This window comes from Lipomyces tetrasporus (genome assembly GCF_029532465.1).
Source record: "Lipomyces tetrasporus strain NRRL Y-64009 chromosome Unknown POJ06scaffold_12, whole genome shotgun sequence".
Classification (NCBI taxonomy): domain Eukaryota; kingdom Fungi; phylum Ascomycota; class Lipomycetes; order Lipomycetales; family Lipomycetaceae; genus Lipomyces; species Lipomyces tetrasporus.
The window spans coordinates 218,507-241,043 of record NW_026611607.1 but is presented as its reverse complement, the minus strand read 5'-3'; the positions used below and the strand labels follow the sequence as shown (position 1 = coordinate 241,043).

The 22,537-nt window shown below is 50.1% G+C and overlaps 7 protein-coding genes across 7 annotated transcripts; 2 read left to right on the top strand and 5 right to left on the bottom strand.

The window, feature by feature from the left end:
* Positions 1-1,173: 1,173 nt before the first annotated feature.
* POJ06DRAFT_215596 (uncharacterized protein) lies at positions 1,174-4,901 on the top strand. The gene is made up of 3 exons (XM_056185521.1): positions 1,174-1,441; positions 1,527-1,676; positions 1,747-4,901. The coding sequence occupies exons 1-3, from the start codon at positions 1,439-1,441 to the stop codon at positions 4,696-4,698; spliced, it is 3,105 nt and encodes a 1,034-aa protein (XP_056040471.1). The 5' UTR covers positions 1,174-1,438; the 3' UTR covers positions 4,699-4,901.
* On the bottom strand, positions 4,902-5,751 carry POJ06DRAFT_262280 (cytochrome b5-like heme/steroid binding domain-containing protein). The gene has a single exon (XM_056188730.1). It carries the CDS (start codon positions 5,667-5,669, stop codon positions 4,941-4,943), a length of 729 nt encoding a protein of 242 aa, XP_056040470.1. The 5' UTR covers positions 5,670-5,751; the 3' UTR covers positions 4,902-4,940.
* Positions 5,752-6,015: 264 nt separating this feature from the next.
* On the bottom strand, positions 6,016-6,716 carry POJ06DRAFT_271387 (uncharacterized protein; the record flags this gene model as incomplete). Its single annotated transcript, XM_056189501.1, has 2 exons — positions 6,016-6,308; positions 6,497-6,716. 2 exons carry the CDS (start codon positions 6,714-6,716, stop codon positions 6,016-6,018), a joined length of 513 nt encoding a protein of 170 aa, XP_056040469.1.
* Positions 6,717-10,371: 3,655 nt separating this feature from the next.
* Positions 10,372-12,885, bottom strand: POJ06DRAFT_262271 (Alpha/Beta hydrolase protein). Its single transcript, XM_056188729.1, has 3 exons — positions 12,559-12,885; positions 12,187-12,478; positions 10,372-12,132 (listed from the first exon to the last, which is right to left on the bottom strand). Exons 1-3 carry the CDS (start codon positions 12,768-12,770, stop codon positions 10,651-10,653), a joined length of 1,986 nt encoding a protein of 661 aa, XP_056040468.1. The 5' UTR covers positions 12,771-12,885; the 3' UTR covers positions 10,372-10,650.
* Positions 12,886-13,469: 584 nt separating this feature from the next.
* On the bottom strand, positions 13,470-15,212 carry POJ06DRAFT_262265 (tyrosine phosphatase family-domain-containing protein). The gene is made up of 4 exons (XM_056188728.1): positions 14,709-15,212; positions 14,488-14,650; positions 14,233-14,428; positions 13,470-14,175 (listed from the first exon to the last, which is right to left on the bottom strand). The coding sequence occupies exons 1-4, from the start codon at positions 14,917-14,919 to the stop codon at positions 13,774-13,776; spliced, it is 972 nt and encodes a 323-aa protein (XP_056040467.1). The 5' UTR covers positions 14,920-15,212; the 3' UTR covers positions 13,470-13,773.
* A 1,156-nt stretch (positions 15,213-16,368) lies between these two features.
* Positions 16,369-18,735, top strand: POJ06DRAFT_262261 (uncharacterized protein). Its single transcript, XM_056188727.1, has 3 exons — positions 16,369-16,483; positions 16,537-16,731; positions 16,782-18,735. Exons 1-3 carry the CDS (start codon positions 16,418-16,420, stop codon positions 18,318-18,320), a joined length of 1,800 nt encoding a protein of 599 aa, XP_056040466.1. The 5' UTR covers positions 16,369-16,417; the 3' UTR covers positions 18,321-18,735.
* Positions 18,736-18,740: 5 nt separating this feature from the next.
* POJ06DRAFT_278529 (uncharacterized protein) lies at positions 18,741-20,374 on the bottom strand. Its single transcript, XM_056189747.1, has 3 exons — positions 19,853-20,374; positions 19,210-19,807; positions 18,741-19,158 (listed from the first exon to the last, which is right to left on the bottom strand). Exons 1-3 carry the CDS (start codon positions 20,212-20,214, stop codon positions 18,961-18,963), a joined length of 1,158 nt encoding a protein of 385 aa, XP_056040465.1. The 5' UTR covers positions 20,215-20,374; the 3' UTR covers positions 18,741-18,960.
* Between the last annotated feature and the right edge of the window lie 2,163 nt (positions 20,375-22,537).

The following is a 22,537-nucleotide window of genomic DNA, read 5'->3' as shown; positions in this document are numbered from 1 at the left end:
TCCCCCCACCTGAGCTGCAAACATGTCCTTTGGCGGTGTTACATTGTCATTCTGTAGTGAAATGGATATGACTGTGGTTGCAGACCGATCTATCGATGTTTGGGATCTAGTCTGAGCAAAGACCACGAGAACTTATCACAAGCGGCAGCCGTCAGAAGAGAGGAGTAACTATGCAGTAACTATCACATTAGCAATGCAGGAAACAAAATGATGCCGCGCCATGTAGCGTCACGGGAGACTGTGATATCGGCGACCGCAATTGTAATAATACAGCGAACTGACAGATATAAACATAGGACCGAAGCAGCCTTGATAAGGCACTCAAAGAGTGATGGACATTGGCATTAGTCGTGAAGAGTGCATTGCGGAGTGGACATAGAAATAGAGCTCCATATGGACGGAATATCTGCCCCGGGGGTGTAGCAAAAGTTCCTGGGCAAAAGTGCTGTGAGCGACAGCACAATTCAGTTAGCATATATGCACAAATAAAACAGCTCAGCCATAATGTACAATACGCGCCCGTCAGAACGCAGGTAGTCGGACGCAAAATGGCTGCGGGGAGGTGGAGATATACGGGAATGAAGAAGGCGGATGTCGGATGGGGAATATTTGGGAGATGTCGAGGTGAGCCGCAGTCCCGTCGAGGTGAATGCACGTGACTCAACTTGCACCGGACCAGCATGGCGCTAGTCCCGAATGGGCAGCCGTCATTGGAGAGTGTCACGAATTTGTCTTGTGAATGAACGCTCATATCATCATTCTGGTAGAGATGCACTGTTGGGATTTGAGACGACTTGCCCGAATCAGAGCCTAGCTGGAGAGTCCGGCAGGCGGAATAGCATGTATAAAACGGGGGGGTATAGGTTATCTGCAAGACTGTTAACGGTACAGCCCCTGAGCGCTCGGGCAGACATTTTTGTAGATATCGATATGGCGCATTACGCAGACGACAGGACTTGGAGAACGCGATTTAGTTGATTTAGCAGGAGAGTAGTGCGGAGAATTTGTGGATGGTGAATGCTGCTTGAGATGAGCCGAGAGATAGTGTGTTGAAGGGTGTTGTAGTTTAGAAAGTGGTTGATCTCGGGTAGAGAACGCGGCGCGGCGCGGGTCTGGCGATGACGGCGGATTGTTTGTTCTCTTGACTATTTTGCCTGAGCCGGACGCCGGACGCCGGTCCCGTCGCCGCCTTGCGCACGCCCCGCCTCGGTCACTCTCCTCCTCCTTCCTGGCCACACCTTTCGTTAATGGCGACACTTTCCTCGCCTTCTCCTCACTTCCCTCCACAGTCCCGGCTTCAACAAACACAATCACAGTCCGCGCGGCTAACTTCTCCATCTTCCTCATATTCTGCCCGTTTCATACCTGGTGCTCGTCTGATCGGCCCTATCTACTTTTATTTTATCTACCCCCACCCAATTGCGCCCGTCGTGGCAAAATGGTAAGTGGTTGCCCCCCCCCAAAACCTCCCCGATGACCTCGCAATCATCGGTCGTAACCATTGCTAACAAATTTATGCTCTCAAGGTCCTGTTCAAACGTAAGGTCGTCCACGCCTTGCCTCCGCCAAACGTCGACGACCTGAATCCGTCTCAGGACGTCTGGTATATCAAGCAGACAGGCGAATATTTTGTTGACTATGAGGAGTATTTAAAGCGAATGGATTTCTACAGCCAGGTACGCCCCTGATCTGTCTAGTACTAGCCTCCCCCCAGAATAGAATGTCTAACAAAACAAAAATTTGCAGCGCCGGTTCATCTGCGAAATCTCGGGCCATTCAAATCTCTCCTTCTTCGAGGCTCTCGAGAGCGAAACCAACGAGGCTCGCGACGTCGACGAAGCCTTCCCAGAGTCCCTCAAGGAGCCTGTGCTCAGGCGGGTCCAATTCTCCACTACGTCCCGTCTCGATCATCTTGTTGACGAAATCTACGAGACCTTCAAGAACGACTACTACCCCGGCGAATTCGTTTACGCGACTATCACCAGCGAGAAGTTCGAGGTCCTTATTCGCGAAAAGGCTCAGTTCAACGCTATCCACCTCCCTAACGGCGACATTCGCCCGGCGTTCGCAAAGTACCGGGTTGAAATTGTGGCTGGCGACAGAGTCGGCCAGGAAGAATTTGTTGACCAGACCCAAATTACACGTGACCGCAAACGGTTCTCAAAGAGCATGCTGCGAACCTTCATGAAAAATGCGATCTCGCGTGAATCATGGACAGGTGCCCCGTGGCTAGTGAAGAATAAGTACGCGCGCAAGTACCGCATCGATACGACCGTGCCTCTACATCTACAAAAGAATGGCGGGTTGTCAGATGCGGAGGTGGCGGCCGAGCAAGCTCGGAAACTCAAAGAGAAAAAGCGGCTGGCCCACCAGGCAGAGCGTGAACGTCTTCAGAAAGTAAAGGACGTGCTCAAGGAACAGCACCGCAAAGACAAAGAAGACCAAAGAGAAAAGGACAAGAAGGAAAGAGAAGTTGTCAAACGGCCGCATTCCACCGAGGATCTGGATGTAATTACCCTCTTTGACCCGCCTTTTATGCGTCCGAAGCTCAAGATTGAGAAGTCATTTCCACAAGAACAAATTGGAGTCCTACTTGAGACATTTATGTTCCTCAACATGCTTCATGAGACTTTATTTCTTTCTCCGTTCACATTTGACGATTACATTGGCTGCCTACAATACTCATCTATTGAACAGCCCTGTGAACTTTTCGTCGAGATTCATTGCGCTATCTTGAAGCTGATTGTCGACAAAGAGAGCGGTGACCTTATGATTGAGCTCCCACATCGGCCCGTGCCAGAACCCGAGCCTCTTGATGAGGATGCGATGGAGGTGGATGTTAAGAAAGAGGAAACCGCCGAGGTTGACGTTAAGCCTGAATCGGCCATCGACGGAGAAGAAACCGCCGAACCGACAAATCGACTCAAGGAAATGCAGAAATGGCGCGATGGTGGCTGGAAAACTCGTCTTCAGCGACGGATGTTTCTCAACGGCGGCATGGAAGTCATCATTCTCAGCATACTGGACGAAGTGTCTTACTTCGAGCGATGGGCCGATCTGTGCAAAGAAGTCATCGACTTTGTTGCTCCTCCCGACCTTCCTGCCACCCTTGAGACTGCGCGGATAAGATATGCACAGTTGCCGAAAGTGCTAAAGTTAAAGGTCCTAGCTCTTCTCATCGAGCTTATCAATGACTGTGTTACAATTCGTGAGCGCATCGAATTCTGCATGGAGGAAAGCACGCGCATCCGTCGGGAGCGTCTCGAGACTCACAAAGAACACAAGGCGCTTGTGGAGCAGATCCGCACGCTTGAAGAGGAGAAGGAAGAGTACTTACCGAGGAAGGACAACGAGACTGACGACGATAATGGCGTAGCATTAACCAAGACAAGGGCACGCCATAACCCCACTCGCGAGGAAGTCGAGGCCAATCTTATGAAAGGCAATGTCAAGTTCAGAAAACTGGTGGAGAATCTTGAGAATGCACAGAGCGGAGTTCAGAGATGTGTGGCAACATTAAAGCAGGCGGAAATCGATCTCCGGGTTCTTGATTGCCAGCGCACGAGACCTCTGGGCCGCGACCGCTATTATAACCGGTACTGGTGGTTCGAGAGCAACGGCTTGCCGACTGGTCTTGGATCACGTGGGTATCTTATGGGCCGCCTATGGGTCCAGGGACCTTCAGAAGAGGACCAAGAAATTTTCGTTAAGAGTGGTCGTGCAATGTACGACGAGATGTCTCTTTTCGAGCGCAAAGACAAGGAGGTTGGTAAGGAGGCTCAAATCAACGGCACTAACGAATGGGGATATTATGACGACCCAGTCGACGTCAAGGAGCTCTATTACTGGCTCGGTTCAAAGGGCCAACGCGAGCCCCGTCTGCGAAAAGATCTCGATGCCCGCCGACCTCGGATCGAGGCACCTATTGTTGCTCGCCGTAAATTTCTCGGTCTGGAGCAGCAAGCCGACAGGGACAAAGAAAAATCTGTGCAGCCTGAGTCTCGGGATGCGTCTGAATTTGGCGACGACGATGAACCGTTACGACGGTCGACCCGTCAGCGCGAGAAGATTGCGTCACAAGAGGAGACCGAGCATATTCTGAAGGATTTCCGATTCCTGTCCTGGCGGAACCACGCGGCGACGCAGGAGCTGGGCCGGACGCATTACGAGACCAACTACAAGAAGACTGGCGATCTGAATCATGGCGCTGCGATCAACTTCGCCACACCTGCATCTGCCGCTATGTCGGTCAGTGCCAGTGCGAAGCCGTCGCCGCAGCCGATGGCAACCCCTAGGACGTCAACACCTGTTCCCGAGGTGAAGGACGTCAAGGAGCCAAAGGAAAAGCCAAAATTAAAGAGGTCTTCCAGCGCTGCTGGCTTGAAAGAGCCTGCAAGCAATACAAAGAAACAGCAACCACAGTCATCGGCATCGACACCTGTTCATGAAACCCGATCTACAAGATCATCCGTCGCTGTCACTACTGCTACAGCTGTTCCCGTGGCCAAACACGAGACTGAGCCTGTTGCCACCCCAGAAGAACGACGGTCCACCAGACGGACTGCAGCTACTGCCGCAGCAGCGGCTATTGCTGCCACGGTCGCAGCGTCAATGCCTACGGTGCCAGTGACAGCGAGTGAAGGTGTCCGTCGGTCGTCGCGGCAGACCCGCACGAGCGCTCGTTTTGAACAGGACTGATTGTCGTCTTCAAAAATATGTATTATGGTTTTTGTCGGTTTTGACGTGCTATGTATATGGGAATTTTGCTTTTGCTTGGAGTATACAGGGCTGATATCTGTCATGAATGTTTAGAGGGCGCGTTAGATTGTTGAAACTGGTTTGTGGTGGTGCTTTATCAGGACGTCAATATGTAACGACCGGTACTGCTATTTTGGGATCATTGTGTACAATTAAAAATATACTTGATAATTTTGCAATCATCAGACGCCAGACCGCTTCGGTCCCTGGCACTCGCCCGGCGGCGGTCCAGTAATCGCAGGGTGAAACACGTCTCCAACATACCAATACCGCGCGCTCTTCTCAAAAAAATCCTTCCACCCAGCAATATCCTTGTCAGCCGCGACCGGATCGAGCCCGCGCAGGTCGTGAGTGAGATCTGTCGTGAAGCAGCCAGTGACGAACGCGCGAGCCGCGTCGCGGCCGGCAAAGTGGTGATACGGCCCTCCGGGCCCATACGTCCGGCCGTTTTCCGTCACATCGTAGACCGACCCGTTTAGGCCCACGTAGATGGGCAGGTCCGGGTTTGATCCGTCGTAGAGCGCGAGCGTGGCGTCCGAGAACACGCGCGGGAACGTGAATGTGAAGAACGTCGACGCCAAGATGGGCGACGATTTGGGCAGCACCTGGAGCAGGGCAGACTGTGCGACTTCGGGGATACCAGTTTGGTGCAGCGCTTTGAGGAGGGCAAACGAGCGGTAGCGGGGCCTTAGCAGCCGGAAGTCGTTGTTCCAGAAAAATGTGGACGTGATGTAGTATGATACAAGGAAGTTAATCCCGATGAGCAAGATCAGGACTTTCAAAACCGGGATGAATGGGTTTTCCGCGAGTTCGTCCCGACGACGAGGCTCATCTTCAGTTTCCGTGTCTAGCTGTGATGGAAGCGAGGCAGGAGATGCGCGATTTGGCTTGCGATGGCGGACTGACGACATTTTTGCGAGTTGGCGGATCGCTCGTCTTCTCTGTCTTCACCATGTCGGTGGATGCTATAAGCGATGCCCCCTTGTAGACGGCACCAGACCCAACGTTTTGACAACGCCGGGATCTCCTCTACCAAGAAACACGAGTTAGCATCACAACACCCTTAATTTGCAATTTTCTAATCAATATCTGGACATTTCAAATGTACTCTATAACAAGCAATATTATATCTTTAGATTATTTATAACCGTGACATCTCGACTTATTCAGATTCCCTCGCTGTCCACTAGTATTCGCTTGCCCCCGTTCCATTAGGATTTGGTTACCAGCTAAAGACAAAAAGGAATTAGGATTTGGTTAAGCCGATGACCTGCCACTACCGACAGGCAGCACGCCTGATCCGACGCGACGAATAGGATAGCCTACGCGACCTCCTCCGGTACCAATCCGTCTGAGAGGTACAGAGGACACCAGAGCTGACTTCTTTTCCTCGTTCCCAGTGAAACGATCGAGCATGCCGGTCTGGATGGGCCCAAGTGCGATCGACGTTGACACGCACGACAGAAACTGCCCTTTCCAGGGCCACGGAAATGTTAGCCCCTCAACAGCGTGCTTTCTGGCGACGTAAATTGATGCACCAAGCTCCAGGCCTATGGCCGTAGGTGGACGAGACGTTGATAGTGGATCCGCTTCCTTGGGTGTTCAACACACACGCAACCCATGCTTCATGCTCAATGTGACACCAAGGACATTTATCGAATGTACCGCGATAGGAATCTTCCGTGTAATTCACTATAGGACCTAGGGTGCCCTCGGTACTGGCGTTGTTCACAGCGACATCCAAGCGACCGGCGACCGAAGAGTTCGACTGTCTTGTCCATCAAGTTGAGCACATCATCTTTGGTTGCAAACGTCGGTGCGAATGAACTCTGCTTCCGCACCCAGAGCGCGGAGCTCGTTCGCCAGTTCGTTGCCGTCTTGTTCTTGTCGGCCAGCCACGACGACCTGCGCATTCTGCGCATGATCGCGCCGGTGATCACAACAAATTTGGTGACCATGCCTACTGTCGCTGAGATTGTTGCTGTATAGGATAGTTCGGTAAGATAGAATGCTGGTTAATGGCAAAACACGAGCCTTATATAGTTGACTTCGTCGATAATATTACTGATTCGCAAACTATAGTACAAACCATAGTTAGTCACCGCTCCGTGACATAATGCTGCAAGTTATATTCGCCATCAGGGTATTGCGTCAGTGAAAGCAAGTTTGAAAAAACAACATCGATTAGGCAAATGGTTGTGTCGATCCAATTGGACTGAAGCCTGGCTGCTTACGCATACAATACTGCCACCTTAACTGTCCGCTGTCTGGCAGACTCCTCCAGCAATCCGGATTGCACTGTCAAACGGTGTACGGGTCTCGACCGGGGCTAAGGCTGGGTACCCTGAGATATTAATCACATCAATAAATAATCATAAATTAAGCATTGGATTAGGGTTCTTTAGCGGTTGATCCGGGAGGTGATTGGGAGGAATTTTGACTTTCAATAAACTGGATAGTTATGGACCGACACGCGTGGTTTACTCAAAAGGTAATAAGGTACTTCATAGGCGAGTGGGCCACGCTACAAGAAAACGCGTCAAAATAACACCCCACATTCAGTTATCAATGCAAAAACCAATTGATATTCCATCAACGCATCTTGAGGGCGGAATATCCTTAGACATACAAGCTATCGATCAAATTCAGAGTTACCGATTACCTGCAAAGACGTACAATGTTAGTCTTATGATTCTCAATCGACGACGCGAAGGCACCTCATCACGACACGATTCCACGCCCAATAGTCAAAACGCTGTAGACCTTTGTGTACATCATGGATACCAAATACAAAATAGACATGGTTTTCTTGGAGAGTCGTAGGTCCCACAAGCGGCTTGGTTCTCAGCCAACTTGGACCCAATCCTACGGTCCCCTTTATCGTGAACTCGCAACATCACCTCAATGAAACCGTCTGCCACTGGGCGCCAAAGTTCTGTCAGATGGAACGATCTCTTGATATATTCTCACTTATAATAATTCTAGCTATTGAATAGTGTAACATCGCTTGTTTAAATAGATTACATTTAGTGTGCATCTCGTCTGAACTATAAATATCTTCACCTATCCCCACTGCCGTGGTGTTCCCGCTTGAGCACTGAATCTTCCCTCTCGCCTTCATCCGAACATTGTTCTACTATACGTTTGACCACCCTTCATCCACGTACTTCTTCAGCGCGCGCCAATAACGATGTGTTTGCAAAAGCAACGACAACAGCGACGACGACGACAGAAACAGCAACAGAACGCGCAACAGAAAAGACCCCCTTTCTGGAACAGCGTACTCAAGTAAGTCAGCAACCGTGGTTGCCTTCGTCTTCGTGCCACGCCGAGGGGTGGGGGTCGGAGGAAATTGCCCGCGGTTGGGGCATTTGCCGTAGGTGGTCTTCCGGTGCTGAGGTCCACGGTAAATTCAAGTTGCAGGTGGATCATACTTGCGAGAAAAGACTGGCAAAGAGGCGCAAGGTGGATACAAGGAGCCTGCGCTGAAGGCCAAGCGGTTTAGACTGTGCCCCACTGCTGTGGAGAAGCAAATACTGCTCAAGTGCAAGTGGATTGGGACATCACGGTGGACGTACAACGAATGTCTGCGCGCCATACAGGATGATGAGTCCCTAAATCGAAGAAGGCGTTGAGAGCCAGGGCGATCAACAAAGAGGCGGCAGAGATGCCCAAAAAGCCCTGGCTCGTACGACGATATCCGGGATGCGGCCATGGATGACCTCCTGAAGGCATTTGTATGATGGTACATGAAGGATTGGATATATATGCAAGTATTTGAATTACGTTTATTGATTATTATGTTTCACTTCGATTTTTTTTTTTAAGGGAACCTACCCGGGACACTCATGGGAGCTGGGAGCTGAGAGCGGGGAGCGAGAAAGGTTGCCGGAGCGGGGAAGAGCGGAGAGAGCCCCGAACAGAGAAGTGCGGGGAAGAAGTGCTGGAGCTGTGACAATTTGATTCCGGAGCAGCCAGGTACAAGAAGGATAAGAAGCCGTTTAAGATGGGGTACCTCTCTGGGAAAAAGTGCTTCCAGGAGGGCATTGTCATCCGCCGCAAGCACTTGCGCCTTTCTTCGGCATATTAAGTGTGCCGAAAAGTTGCCAGAGAAGCTGTCTCATGATCAAGATAATCTCGCGCAAGAAGGAGACGCGGCTATCGAGGGAGAAGCAGACCCAACCGCGACCGAAAAGAAGCGAGGTGGGAGGAGGAACCTGAACAAGGTGTGGGATGCAGGCGACACGAAGGGGGTTTCCAAGTGTGCGTTTTGTAATCAATTGTGCACGACAGGCAACGGCCACGGGTGCGTCGCAAAAAGCTGGAGGAAGGAGCGTGAAGACGAGCTCGATAATGAAGATGTGGATACGGTCACACGCAAGATGTACTTGTCTCGACTGCTCGACAATTACGGTCAAGGCTCCTCAGGCCACCTTTTTCTGTCAAGTGGATCCTTGCGCTGTAGATGGTCAACACCGCATCCTCTGGTTTGCAACGCGACTCCTTCGCGCCATGATCGTCTCAACCCTTCGGGTTGTCACGCTCGACAACATTGAGCAATACATGCTCATCCCATCCACAAACCTACCAGCAGATCGTCTCGTCATCAGCCAGACTGTGCTTCATCGGGCCTTTTCACCGGGTGATATCCTTAGACCCGGGAGTGCGGACGTTCATGACTGGGTACGCGCCGGATGGTGAAGTGGTCGAACTGGGAAGAGGCGACGTTGGCCATATCTACCGGTTGTGTGTAACAACCCCCCTCTTCCCCGGAGTAGATTGATATATCCATCATGAGTACGAAGTTGAAGAGGTCAAAGACAAGCGGGCTATCAAGGGCAAGGCTCACTATTTGGTGAAGTGGACAGGTTGGCCTTCAGAGTACAACCAATGGGTTGCTGAAGAGGATATGGCCAATGCCCACCGTGTTATTCGCAGTTTTGAGAGATCCCGCCAAGGCAAGAGACGCAAGGAAGAGGCGGAAGGAAGAGGTGGATAGGGGGGATACGAAGGGGTGAGTACGAGAGACATTGTAGTGGTTTTCCGAAAGAATAGCTATATGTGCCACAGAATGGATGACTTGCAGAGGGTGGTCCGCGAAGGGGCTCGACCACAGGAAGAAATGGCGGATGAAGAGGGCAGCTGCGCGGAGCAGGCGACGGATAAGGAACCTGGTAGATGACCTGCATTGCAGGACTGCCAAATACTTGTGCAATTGTGTGGCAGTCCCGTTTCGGATTATTACAGTCTAATTTACGCGCACGACAATGCGCCTGGAAAGTCATTGGAGAATCCCGAAAACGATTATGCTTCGCGCTTCATTAAACCAAGGCTCGATGTGTTTAGCTACATAATTTGACCGGTCTCGTTCGCTAGATGATCAGTCTCCACTTCCACATGGGTGTTGGAGACTGTGATCATCTGTAAGAGTTTGGGGTGTTAAATTGGGAACAGTAATGGCACGGATATTGGGGACTTACGCATTGTATTATCGTCGAAGAAAGAAAGATAGTTTTGGTTTTGGAGAATATAGATGCGACAGTGGTGCTTGGACGTGGCAGTCAATGACCTCAATCGGTTCTGTCCCGCACCATATTTCTCATGATAGTGGTCGTGTCAATTAAGATGCAGATCAATGTGGATGATGAAACTCGTAACTTTATTCGCCTATGAACAATAGATCCTCTATTTCCCACGATATCCTTGACAACGACCGGCTCTCACACACACAAACCCAGTGCAAATGACCAACGTAAAGCAGATCGAAATAACATAAAGCAAAACTAGATCAAACACTATACATCCCAAAAAATGATACCCATGAACATGCACTTGGAAATAAACCCAGCAACAAAACCAGACCCACGCCAATTCAATTTTTGACAGTTATGATTAATGGTCTGAACTTTGCCGTCGGGACGAGACGATGTCGCCGCTCCGGCTGCTGTCTGTACTCCGCCTTGTTGGCGGCACGTCATCGTCATCGTCTTCATCCTCTGTCAAAATCTCGCCGGCATCGTAGATCATCCGCCGCTCGATTTCGTCAGACGTAACCACAGGACTCTCGACAACCAATTCGTCCAACTCATTGACATTGTCTTGGTCGTCATCAACGGTCGTCCCGCTGGACATGGCTCGACTGCCGTCCTCCAACCGGATCATCTGGTCGCGCTTCGCGAATCCAACTGTGCGATATCCGCCTTTCCTAGCCTGCCGTCTCTGGTACAACACAAATGCTCCAAACCCAGTAGCGGCAAGAGCAACGATGATAAGGGCTAGCTCTCCAGCACGGAAGTACGCTGCTCTAGTAGCATCCTGAATCTTCTTGTCCGCATCTTCGTCAGTGCCGCTGTCGGTGTCCGGGACCGTACCATTACCGCTCGCCACGTCGCCGACCGATGACTTCGGTGGAACAGTGCCCGAGAAACGATAATCAACATTCATAAACCGGTGCAGCATATCTCGCGATTCCAACGGCACGTCAAGAGGCACCATATGCGATGAATTGTAAATCAGGACATATGTTAAATTTCTGGCAGACTGATAAATGCCAGCCGGAAGTCCTTCATACAGCCAAGTTTCCCGCGGTGCCCAGGCACCACCTGGCGCCTCTTCAAATCCAACGCCGTCGTTGAACTTCATCTGACTGATCAAATCCTCGTTGCCGAGATGGTTACAAATCAAGTCCTGGTCGCCGTTGAACATGAGGACAGGAATTTGCTCGAGAATGCCCGGCAGAAGATCAACAGATGGCTTCGAATTCTTTGCTTTGAAGGCCCGGCTCACGGCACCAGCGCACTCGACCCAACCAGTCTTCTTCTCCGGACTGATGTGAAGCGCGGACAGAACCTCGGCGTCCCGCAGATATGGAGTAACGTACCCGAGGTCGTCCGGCCACGTCGATCCACATGCAGGGAACATGTCGAACTTGCGAAGATCGTACATATTTCTGCAAGTCCTGCCATCTTTCTGCGACATATCCTGCGTAACATCCAAAATGAGATCTAGGACCTTCTCGCAGTCGGGAACGTTAATAACCGGCACGCCTTGGTTGAGCGTGTCAACACACTTTTTATACGCGACATCGACCTTCTTGGCCGCATCGGTGCCATCCTCAAGAATACCCATTGAGAGTGCGAATGGAACGTAGGAAAGATATTGCTTGACCGGATCAATCCAACCGTTGCCGATCATAATGCCTTTGAGAGGGTATTGTCTGAGATCAGTGTTGTTCTTTCTAGCCAGAATTGCGTCTGCGATGTAAGGAATATACATTCCAGCATACGATTCACCAGCAATGTACAAGTCGTCGACTAGATACTGCGGGAACATGTCGAAGAATTTGTCCATAAAGGCCATGAAATCGTCCGCCATCTAGTCACGTTCCGTAAGCATGCTACGTCCCGTCATTACGAATCATATACTGACCTCATTCAGCTCGTGCAAGTAACTGTCTGTGTCCACGAAGCTGAATCCAGTACCAATAGGATTATCCACAAACAGCAAATTCGCAAATTGGTTCCATCGGCCCTCATTGACTCGTAACTTGCCTCCCTCGCCGACTCTGAACGGTCCAACCTCCATCATGGCGCCGTCCATAGACGAACAGCCGGGTCCGCCGTTCAACCAAATGACCGTCCGCGGCTTGTCAGCAATGTGCTCATTTTCAAACATCCAGAAAAATAAGTTGCCATGGTGCTCAGGCTTAATCTCTATGTGCCTGTTCGTACGGGTCAGCACGTTCCCAATTGGCCACAGTCACCTCATCACATCACCACGCATAACGACAAAACTACATACCCAGCGTACATCTTTGGCGGCGAGAAATCCGAAGGAGCGCCTGGCAGTGAAGAAACAAAATAATCGGCCGCGGACCCGCCTGCGTACGTGAGATCGGCCGCGAGGAGGACCAACGCGACCACTGCGGTCAGCAGCAAGACCACATTGCGTGGACGCCTGACGGACACGGGCGCCGCGCAGGCTGGTGCACAAGATGGAGATCTGATCCGCATGTATGCACTGGAGTGGTAGAGAGAGAGAGAGAGAGATAGCGGAGAGCAGCTCGTGATCCGGTCGACTATGGTGGATGGACAGATTGTGCCCTGTATTATCGACGGGTTGCTTCCGGATGCCGGGCCCCCCGTCTACGGCACGATCTCTGGCGTATATCGCAGGGACAATATACTGCAATGGTCTATTTTTAGCCTGCAGAAAGCAAACCAGGCTAGTCCGAAAGCGGTAGAATCTCTTCTGGTGCAAACTTTAAGCAGTATTCATCTTACGATAACCTTCGCGCTGGTCAGACCATAGTGCTGCTGCAGCACTTTGGCCCTTTCCGAACTCAGAATGCGACGGGCCGACAGACGGGGTTTATAATAATTATGTATAACACAGTCACTGCATATCCTATTTACAAGGTGCTGAATTATTGCCTTGGTAGCCAAGCTTGCAATTCTAGTCGAATGCAATGCATACGCGATTAATCACAACGTGGAGCTGCAAAATCGTTACGAAGCGCCGTCCTCAGCTGAGGCCCGCTCAGGGCCCATGGTGGCCATTTAATCTCATAACGTCGCGTTATGCACGACTAACGCGCCGTTCAACTAATTTAGAAACGCCTATTTCGCCAAAGGCCTGGGAGCTTATATTTCGTCCCTAGAGGGTTCGGGCCCAGCCAACTTCGCCCCAGTGCGGATCTCGTCGACGCAGCAGAGTGCAGGAAAGTTAGAGATGTATATTTCAGATGGCGAATGCAAATACAACATCAAAAAGAATACACAAAATGACGCTTTTCTCCTTTCCTTATACCTTGATCGTAACATAAATTTTCACAGTTAACCTATCCCAAGTACCACCGAGATTGAATAAACACATGCGCGAAGGACAATACTAACAATATATGAGGCCCAATATATCCAAGATACCCCAGAACTCCATAAAACCGGACAATAGAAAAGAAAAACTATATAATACAAAACAATTTAGCAAATGCACAACATGCTGGCAAATAAGGCATTAGTTCTGGACCGACTGATTGACCAGTCTCGCGGTAGGGACAACGCTGGCTGCAGTATCATAGTGTCGAAAGGACGGGTCGATCACAGGAACAGCCTGATGCGGTGGAGGAGGTGGAAGCATGGCATGTCCGTATCCATTCGCGCTCGTGCTTCCATAGCTACCACTGCCGTTGCTGCTACTGCTGCTATGATACTGATAGACCGTTCGATCCCATCGCAGTGGCAGCCAACGAAAAACACGCCCGAGGATCAGGACCTCGCGCTCATCATATAACTCAATAAACTGCTGGTCAAGTGGTCGCACCTTGGGGTGTGCAAACCGGCGGTACTCGTCAAATATCATTGTCAACGACCAGTCCTGTAGTTTCCGAATGCAGCCAACGAGGCATCCCGTTCGATGCTGTGAGCACCAATTGTTAGACACTAATCTGCCAGGTATATCAAAGATAAAATATACCTTTCCACGATTACAGTGAATCAGGATCGGATGATTTGCCGGATTGATTGCAATCTTGAGCGCGGTTGAAATCGTCTCGTCCGACACGTTGACAAACGGTTCCTTGTTGCCTGACATGCCTACTTGGAAGAACTTGATATTGTTCTCCTTCATAAATCTCACGTTATCCTCGGGATATTGTTCCGGAACAAGGACACTAGTAGATGCCGATGTCAGTGGATGAGAGCAGGGCATGCGTGCGCACGCAAGACATACAGTATACTCCTGAGATTCTTGGTTTTGAGATACTCGAAATTCTCAGCCTGAGGAAACGAGCTTCTGTATATACCAGGCGCAACGAGGGAGAAGTTCTCTGGAACCGCATAGCCAGGAGAAACAACAGTTGAGACCGTCTTCTTCGGTACTAGGTGCTGGATTGCTAAAACGGCCTGTCAGACAGCGATTCATCAAATCAAACGACACTAGTTTGAACGTACTAGCACCAGCAGTCATGAGCAGACTATCCGCAGTAAGATCGACAATCTCACCAATCTTCTCATCCGCACCATTCACTATATCTTCATTCCCACCTGCCTCATCATCCTTCACAAGTGCTGACTTCGGCACACTTGCCCGAATGCACTCGCCGTCGCCAACAAACTGGACTGCCGCCACACCTCGCTTGCTACATTGAGTAGTTGCCGGCATTTCCGATACTCCTACCAAATCGATGGTCTAGAAGTAAATCGAGTGGCTCAAAGACAAGACTGCTTGTCCTATCACACGCGATCTCCCAGAGAAAAAAAATGTTCGCTCTACCGCCAGCTAATACCGTGCTTTTCGTGACGTTTCCAGCTTCGGCCGTTGCCAAATAACTTGAAAGCTAAGTGACAATTATCTAAAACGCAAGCATTATCATCTTTGGAAAGGTGAGAGTGGTGGCTGGGGACAGAAACAAAAAGTGGTGTGCCTGGTGTTCAGTGAGTGCAGCTACGTGTGTGGGAAATGACTGGGTCAGGGCACTTGGGACCTAAATATCAATGCTCGGTTGCGAAATATCACCGCACAGTACCTCCGAGGTTGCAAGTAGCATATAATACATCAAGTTCCAAGTAGCATCTATGTCGAAATATCCTATCTGCTACTTATTTGCCAAAGTCATATATGACCACAGTGATATATGGGTACGGCAGATTGATATTTCGCAGTCGCGCTTAGGCAACTGCGATTGGAGTTGAGACGAGATCCTGGCCACCGATGGCGTTCGTGCACCTGAGCCGCGATTCGCGCAATCAGCGCCAATGCCGGCGTCGCCGAATATCTCGAGAGCGCATTGACGTGATCCCAGAGACGTGTGACGCTTGACGGTTATTGTCATGTGAAAGTCGCGTTCTCCAATTCATACGACCACATTTAGCGTCTAGTTAGTAGTATTACCATCAGAGACAGGGCGACGAAATTTCTCTGTAGTTAGATCACTTATCAAATAAATTTTAACTAGCAAACTATATATTCTGTGACTATCTACAACGCCGTCGGCCTGCTAAAATGTCGAAGCATCCTTGCTTCCAAATCAAGCAATTGTCTTGTCCGCAAAATTATATCCCCTTTGGAGACAGTTGCGTGGACGCAAGCGGCTGGAAACCGATCGATTATCGCCCACGAAATCAAAGTTACGATCAAAATTCCGTTACTCACAGAATACATGCCTGAATCGCACGAACGCTCCAGATCGACTGTCTCAAGGAACGTCTTGATTTGCGTCATACTGCATTCGGGATGCTCCATTCTATTGAATTCCTTCAGCAACTGAGTATTCTCGCGAGTCATTACACATGTCAACAAAAGTGCCTAAGCGGCTGATCCGATGCGACAGCTTTGGCTTTCAATTATTTCTTACATCAATGAGTGGACTTCTGAAGCAGTCTTAAACGTCTTGTTGTTTGGTGACCGCTGCGACAGATGACAAGATCGTTTAGCCTTCTCAAGGAAATCCAGCAAGCTTCACCTTTGATATTTACGAAATATCTGTTTACCCCCTATGACACTATTATTTACTACTGTGTGCCCGATTGAATGCTGTGAAATTCGCGGGTCTCGTACTCGACCGATAAACGTCATGATGGCGACTCAACCATGTCAATTCCCAAAGCTGTGATAGACATAAGATAGACGTAAAAGTTACAATAGCTGAATCCGTGACGACATGGACGAAGAGTTTATAGAACGCGTTAACATGGAGGACGGGTTTGTGCCATTTCCCCAGGTTGAGGTGAGCGTATCTCCGAGGGGCACAAGTTTAGGATATTAACGATTAGGCAACAGATTATTGTTGAAGACTTGCCGTTGGAGTCTAAGCATAAGCTCATTTCACGATTGTGGCGGGAAGATGGGACGCGAGCCAATACCGTCGATGACTTGCCGTCGCAACAGGACAAGGCTCGATTCCATGAGCTCTGTGAATCCTGTCGGGCAGGTGATCTGGAACAGGTCGACAATATGGTGTCTTTTGGTGTTGACGTATGTATTGTGGAGGTGAGGTGCTGAACCGGAGGCTGACGTTCTGCCAGGTCAACGCAATTGATGAATTCGACTACACGCCTCTCATTCTTGCCAGCCTGTGTGGCCACGAAGAAGTCGTGAAATATCTCCTCGAGCACGGAGCCATATGTGACCGTGATACATTCCAAGGCGAACGGTGTCTCTATGGGGCGTTGACGGATAATATCCGGTCCCTCCTTCTCAAATTCGATATCTCCAAGGCTGTTGACGCCATCCAACCGTTCGCAGCACACATCGCGTCTCTGCTAAGCAAAATAGAACCGTCGACGACGGACGTCATTTTCTCTTCGTCCACCAAACCTCCGTCCACGACTTCTGTCGGTTCTGCGCCGGCTGAATCGCGGCAGTTCCATATGCACAGGTTTATATTAACTGCGCGAAGCACGTATTTCCGAGAGAACCTAGCGGGACGATGGCGTTCCAAGAAGCTAGTCAAACTGTCATCGTCGATGGATCCTCGTGCGTTTGATATTGTCGTAAAGTATCTGTACAGTGTCGATATTGCGATCGGCAGCATGGAACTCAACGACCGAACTGCCCAAGTCGCCCGTAAGCTCGACCTGCCAGACCTGATTTCCACACTCGAGAACCTGAAAGCAGAAGAGAGCTTCCGGCGGAAGCGCGAGCATCGCCAAGACGACATGCGGCGAGCTCAGGCCGATTTTGAAAGGTTCGTCCAGAACGACGTGATTAGCGCCCGAACGGAGGTGCCAAAAGATGAATTTTTGGCTCGCAAAGAGAGTTTTTGCACTGTGCCGGTAGAAAGCACGGCCGACATCTTGCTGAGTGTCGAAGATGACGAGGGCGAGATGGTTGTGCTCTATCCCACCCACAGAGCGATGCTGATTCGATCGGAATACTACATGACCATGTTCACATCTTCGTTCGCGGAAGGAGGATACTCGGTATCTGACTTGGAAGACCAAGACGGCAAGAAGACGTTGCCGATCGTTGCTCTGAGTGCGTCAAGACAAGTCGCGGACATCGTCCTCCGATATCTCTACACGGACCGGGTCGATATCCCAGGTGCGATTGCACTCGACGTTCTTTACTGCGCCGACTTGCTCCTGGTCGACAAACTAAAGAGTTTAGCGTCGGTCGCGCTAACCCACTCGACCGACGAGGACGACGAGACCGCGATATCGGACCCGACAGTCGGCAAACACGCGACGCCGCTGTACGCCAACATCTACGACATCTTGCGGGCAGGCTGGGCGACACGAATGGACCGGCTCGAACGATTTGCCGCCAAGTATTTTGCCGACAATTTGGCGCATTTCATTGTTCAGGACGACTTTGCCGATATCGTCCTCGAGAGCGCCCAGCGGATTCGGTCGCGAGACGAGACCGATACGATTGAACTGATTGACGACATTCGGTTCTACCTGGCCCAGAAGTACGGCATCATATTCGAGGACGACATGGATCCCGTGACGGGTAAAGTCCAGGAAGGACCATGGCGCAAGATTACCAATTACGAGCGGCAGTACAATGCGGAACTTGATCTGATTGATGGACTGCTAGAGCGTTTGGATTTGGATGCTTAGTGAATTGTTCTCGGGGTTTGCATGGTTTTGTTTCTGTACTATACTCGGCGGTGGTGGCAGGTGCATTGGGGAGAAATGGGATATTAAGCTGTTCTCGAACCACGGTGGGCAAATGCGAGAATCAGCTGCGTTGGCAAAGTACATATGCATAAGTGGCGGATTGTCAGGTTGAATAAACACGCAAGCTAAAACTTCGACCAGGTCATACTGGCGCAATATACGCGTTGGCGGTGAGAAATTTGAAGCTGGACTCGAAGCTCAATGCCTTCAAGCCGTTATCCTGCTCTACTGATTGTTATCGTTTTCTCTGTAGCTTATCTTCTGAACTGAAGATAAGTGTGCGCTGATGTCTTATCAACTTCCCAACGCGACGCGACGCGACGATAAATAAAAATGAATTTACGAGTGTCTGACGGTAATTTAGATTTCTTAGCTGTTCCAGAGTCCCTGACCCTGAAGCGGGTACGCCACAGTAGCCATTTTAAAAGATATTTGCTTAAAAAAAGTCGTTTTGTCTCGTCAAACAGTGGAAATGGCGGTTGCGGTCCGGCTTGCACTAGACACCACCAATTCTTTATTCTTTGATTTTGTCAGTACTTAATCTTATATTTTGATAAGGTAACCTGCTCGTCACACAGGTTTAAGCCTGGAAACGATATGATGCCGTCCGCTCTGCTCCGTCGACCAGTAATTCTTTGATGTCCTGTGTGCTTAATCTTACAGCGACAGATCTGACGTCGGCGACATCAGATTCGTCCTCTGGAAATAAGTCTCCGAGTGTGAGCCCGAAGTCAACTGCCTCACTGCGGATGCCGAACGTCCCATCGCGGACAAGCCACTATGGAGTTGATTAGTAGACGCCAGCATGTCATGTTGTTTGATTACTCACGGTTGGCTCGACCTGACTGTCTCCGCTAGCATCAACGCGCCTATGTACTTCAACGCACACCGACGCAAGCTTTCCGAACCAGGTGTGGTTGTCGTAGACGAATGGACCAAACGGAGTTTCGTTCGATGTTTCTGCCATGACTCTGTCAAAGTCGTCGAAGTTTTCACGAGTAAGCCTCCTTCTCTTTCGAGGGCTCTTGAACTTTGGTTCTTCTTCAAGGCAGATAAGCATTCCGGTGCGGCAGTGCATGCCGTGTAACCACAGTCTAATATCATTCTGCAGTTTCTGGTAGTCTTCTGTCAGTCCTGTTTCAATAACGAGAGCCAACACCTTTTTATTATTGAATGAATAAAGTAGACCGCCGTCTGGAGTTTTGGAGACTCTTCTGTTGTATCCACCAAACCTTGGTCTATCGGACGATTCCCCATAAGCCTTCAACCTCCGGGCGAGTTCTGGCATATTGTGCCGTTCAAGTTCGACAGCCGCAGCATAATAGATTTTGGTCTGCAAGTGTGCGGAGACCAGTCCATGAAGTGACGAAGGGGCAGTATAGATTATTACCGTTGAAGTGTCGGGGCAATAGTCAACATACGGATATCTGTCAGTCCGTTACTCACTGATCATTTAACATCCCAGTTCTTACTTTTTTTCACCGTACAAGCTTTGGGCATGACGCTGCAGCTCTTCGTACTTTTCGATAGGCAGTTGCACGCGAAGACATTGCTCTGGCTCGTTGACGGCCAGAAAGTCTAGCGCATGCTGATATTGGTCTTCTTCAGGACGCGTCGGAGAATTTTCCGCCATAATTGCAGTTTGTGCTGAAGGAGTAGACATCCCGGACGTTTCCGTGTCCGCTGTTCGCCATTTTATGTCCTTTTTAGCTGGTGGTGCTAAGGTTTCATCGGTGGCAGGAGGGCTATGGGCACGTGTCGCGGTGATCGTTCCCGAAAGCCTGGTGGAGTATCGCGATCGTGACGACGGTCCCTCGCCGTAGTCGACGTCCATTCTGGCTAGAGAAGAACACAGGGGCTCGGTAGGTAGTCTATGGTGAAAGCGTCGGTGGTGAAGGTATAGATCATCTGGACTCTGACCACCGGCGTGATAAGGTGACGGTTTTGAAAGTGACCGGGGAAGTCGTCATGGCAACAAAGAATAACAAATTGCCTGCTGTTGGCTGCATGTGGTCTCATTTGTACTTCTAGTGTATCACAACCTAATATTCAATATTCAAGTTATCTACGCAAGCAGTATATCTTGCCTTTACCAGTTCATACGCGGGACGCTAGGCGTTAAGAAGTGAAAAAAAGGCAGATGCAAATAGCCCTTACCCGACATCTGTCGGTAACTACCGCTTGAAGACGCCTTTGGACAGCAATCTTTCAATGACTGCGATTGCGGTTTAGGGAATCCGGAGCGTTTCCTCATTCGCGCTTTCTCCTGAACGCAATGCCGCCATCGTTTATTCTTATCTGCTGAGTGACGTGCTTGCCCGAATGGTAAGCTCACGTAGAGAGTATAGTAGAATGATTGTATTTTCACACGTAGTTACTGCTATGTTCAGCAGTTCATGCAAATCTTGACTTCTTAAAGATTAGCTACAGAGAAAATACAGTCATTCACTCAAGAGGGGTATCGGGTATTGTAGGCATTGAACATGTACATAAATAGCCCCTGTTAATACCTCTTGGAACGCAACAAGGTCTAACGACTATCTTGCGAGTTCCAACAACCCCTCTCTTGTCCATCTAGCTGTAAGAGCTGGTCCGGTTAAGAAGTTGCGCAAGCATCTTCGGCGGTATGTCACTGTGGTGCCGGTCGACGAGTTTCGAACGAGTCGAGTCTGCTCCAAACACAGCGAGGAGCAGAGAGGGGACAGGTCTTGGCCTAGGAAGATGATGAGGGTGGGGAACAATTTCAATAGCAGACGAGGGAGGCAACAGGTGGGTAACTCGGAAGCGACGAGTTTGTGTTCTTCCTTCTAACCAGTTTGAATGTGCTAGGGCCGTAATTCATATCTACGCACGACGCAATGCAGACGGAGACAAGGGACCATCTCTCCATCCTGTACTATTCTGCAACAAGTGTCATACAGTTAGGAACAGAGCTGTGAAGGCGGCTCGAAACATTGGGTGGATATTTTGCCTTGGTAGCCGGCCCAAACCCAAGGCGCATCCATACCCTAGATAATAAAGTTTAGCAGCGAAACGGAAGCACTTATACTGGACATTATCGAACGCATAGTTCTATGGATCATTTTCTCCGCTTTTGCGATAGTAGTCTTGATCTACCTAAATCATTCTACAATTCCGTCCTTTGTCTCCCGCCAGTCAGTTAGGGTCAGGGTTGAAAGTCGTGTAGAAGACGGCGACCACGAAGGGCCGGTTATTGTTCGGGCCGGGTCTATGGGCTGCCCCTCGTGCGCAAGTTCGTTTAGCACCGCCATATCACCCCTGTTCATCACCGCACCGTGGCGCCGGGACGGCCAGGCAGACCTGGGCAGTGAGTCAACCTCGCCTCCGCCCGCAGGTACTACTGTACATGTAGTCAGTTCGTGGATACTAAGTAAGGGTAATACCATTAACAGGCCTGACCCTGGTTCTGGCTTAAGACAACTATGTATTCCAAGTTCATGACCATGACAACCTTTGACAAGACAAAACAAACCCCAGGACTCATCACATCACAAGCATGCAAACCAGAATTCATCCTCCAAACACCGTGCTAAACCCCGCCCCCAAAGATGTGTAATATATGTACTAATAGATTGACGCTGTCAACGAATGATTGTTCGGCGACTCCAGTGACGACGTTATAACTGTATCGACGAACAAATTCACTTCTGCACACAATGTTAGCAACACCGTCAGGTTCGTCGATCTGATTGTAAGTTTGCACATACCTTGTCAGATCCGCACGTGCAGGTAGCGCAAGAGCAGCCGCCCTGGCAGCCGCAGCCGCCGGCCATCGTGTTAACCAGCTCGCGCTTGTCAGATCCGCACGTGCAAGGGGCACATGAGCAAGACGATCCACAGGAGCAGCCGGACATTGTGATGCTTTGTAGTTGTAGTGAAGTAGCGTTCAGACAAATTCGGACTGGGCTGGTCGATTACTTTTGACAATGGGGAGCAAGGCCGGGTGGGACGAAACTTATATGTTGAAGGCCAAGAATCTGCCAGCGAGTTCGCGCATGGTTCGCGTGGTGGCAATTTACGAGTCAGGCCAGGGATGAACATCAGTATGATTGGCAGGCGGTCGTGTTTAGCCACCGTTCCCCGGTCGAGTGCTGGCACAAATCGCGCCGCCGCTGCGTTGTCCGCGAGTGACGTCA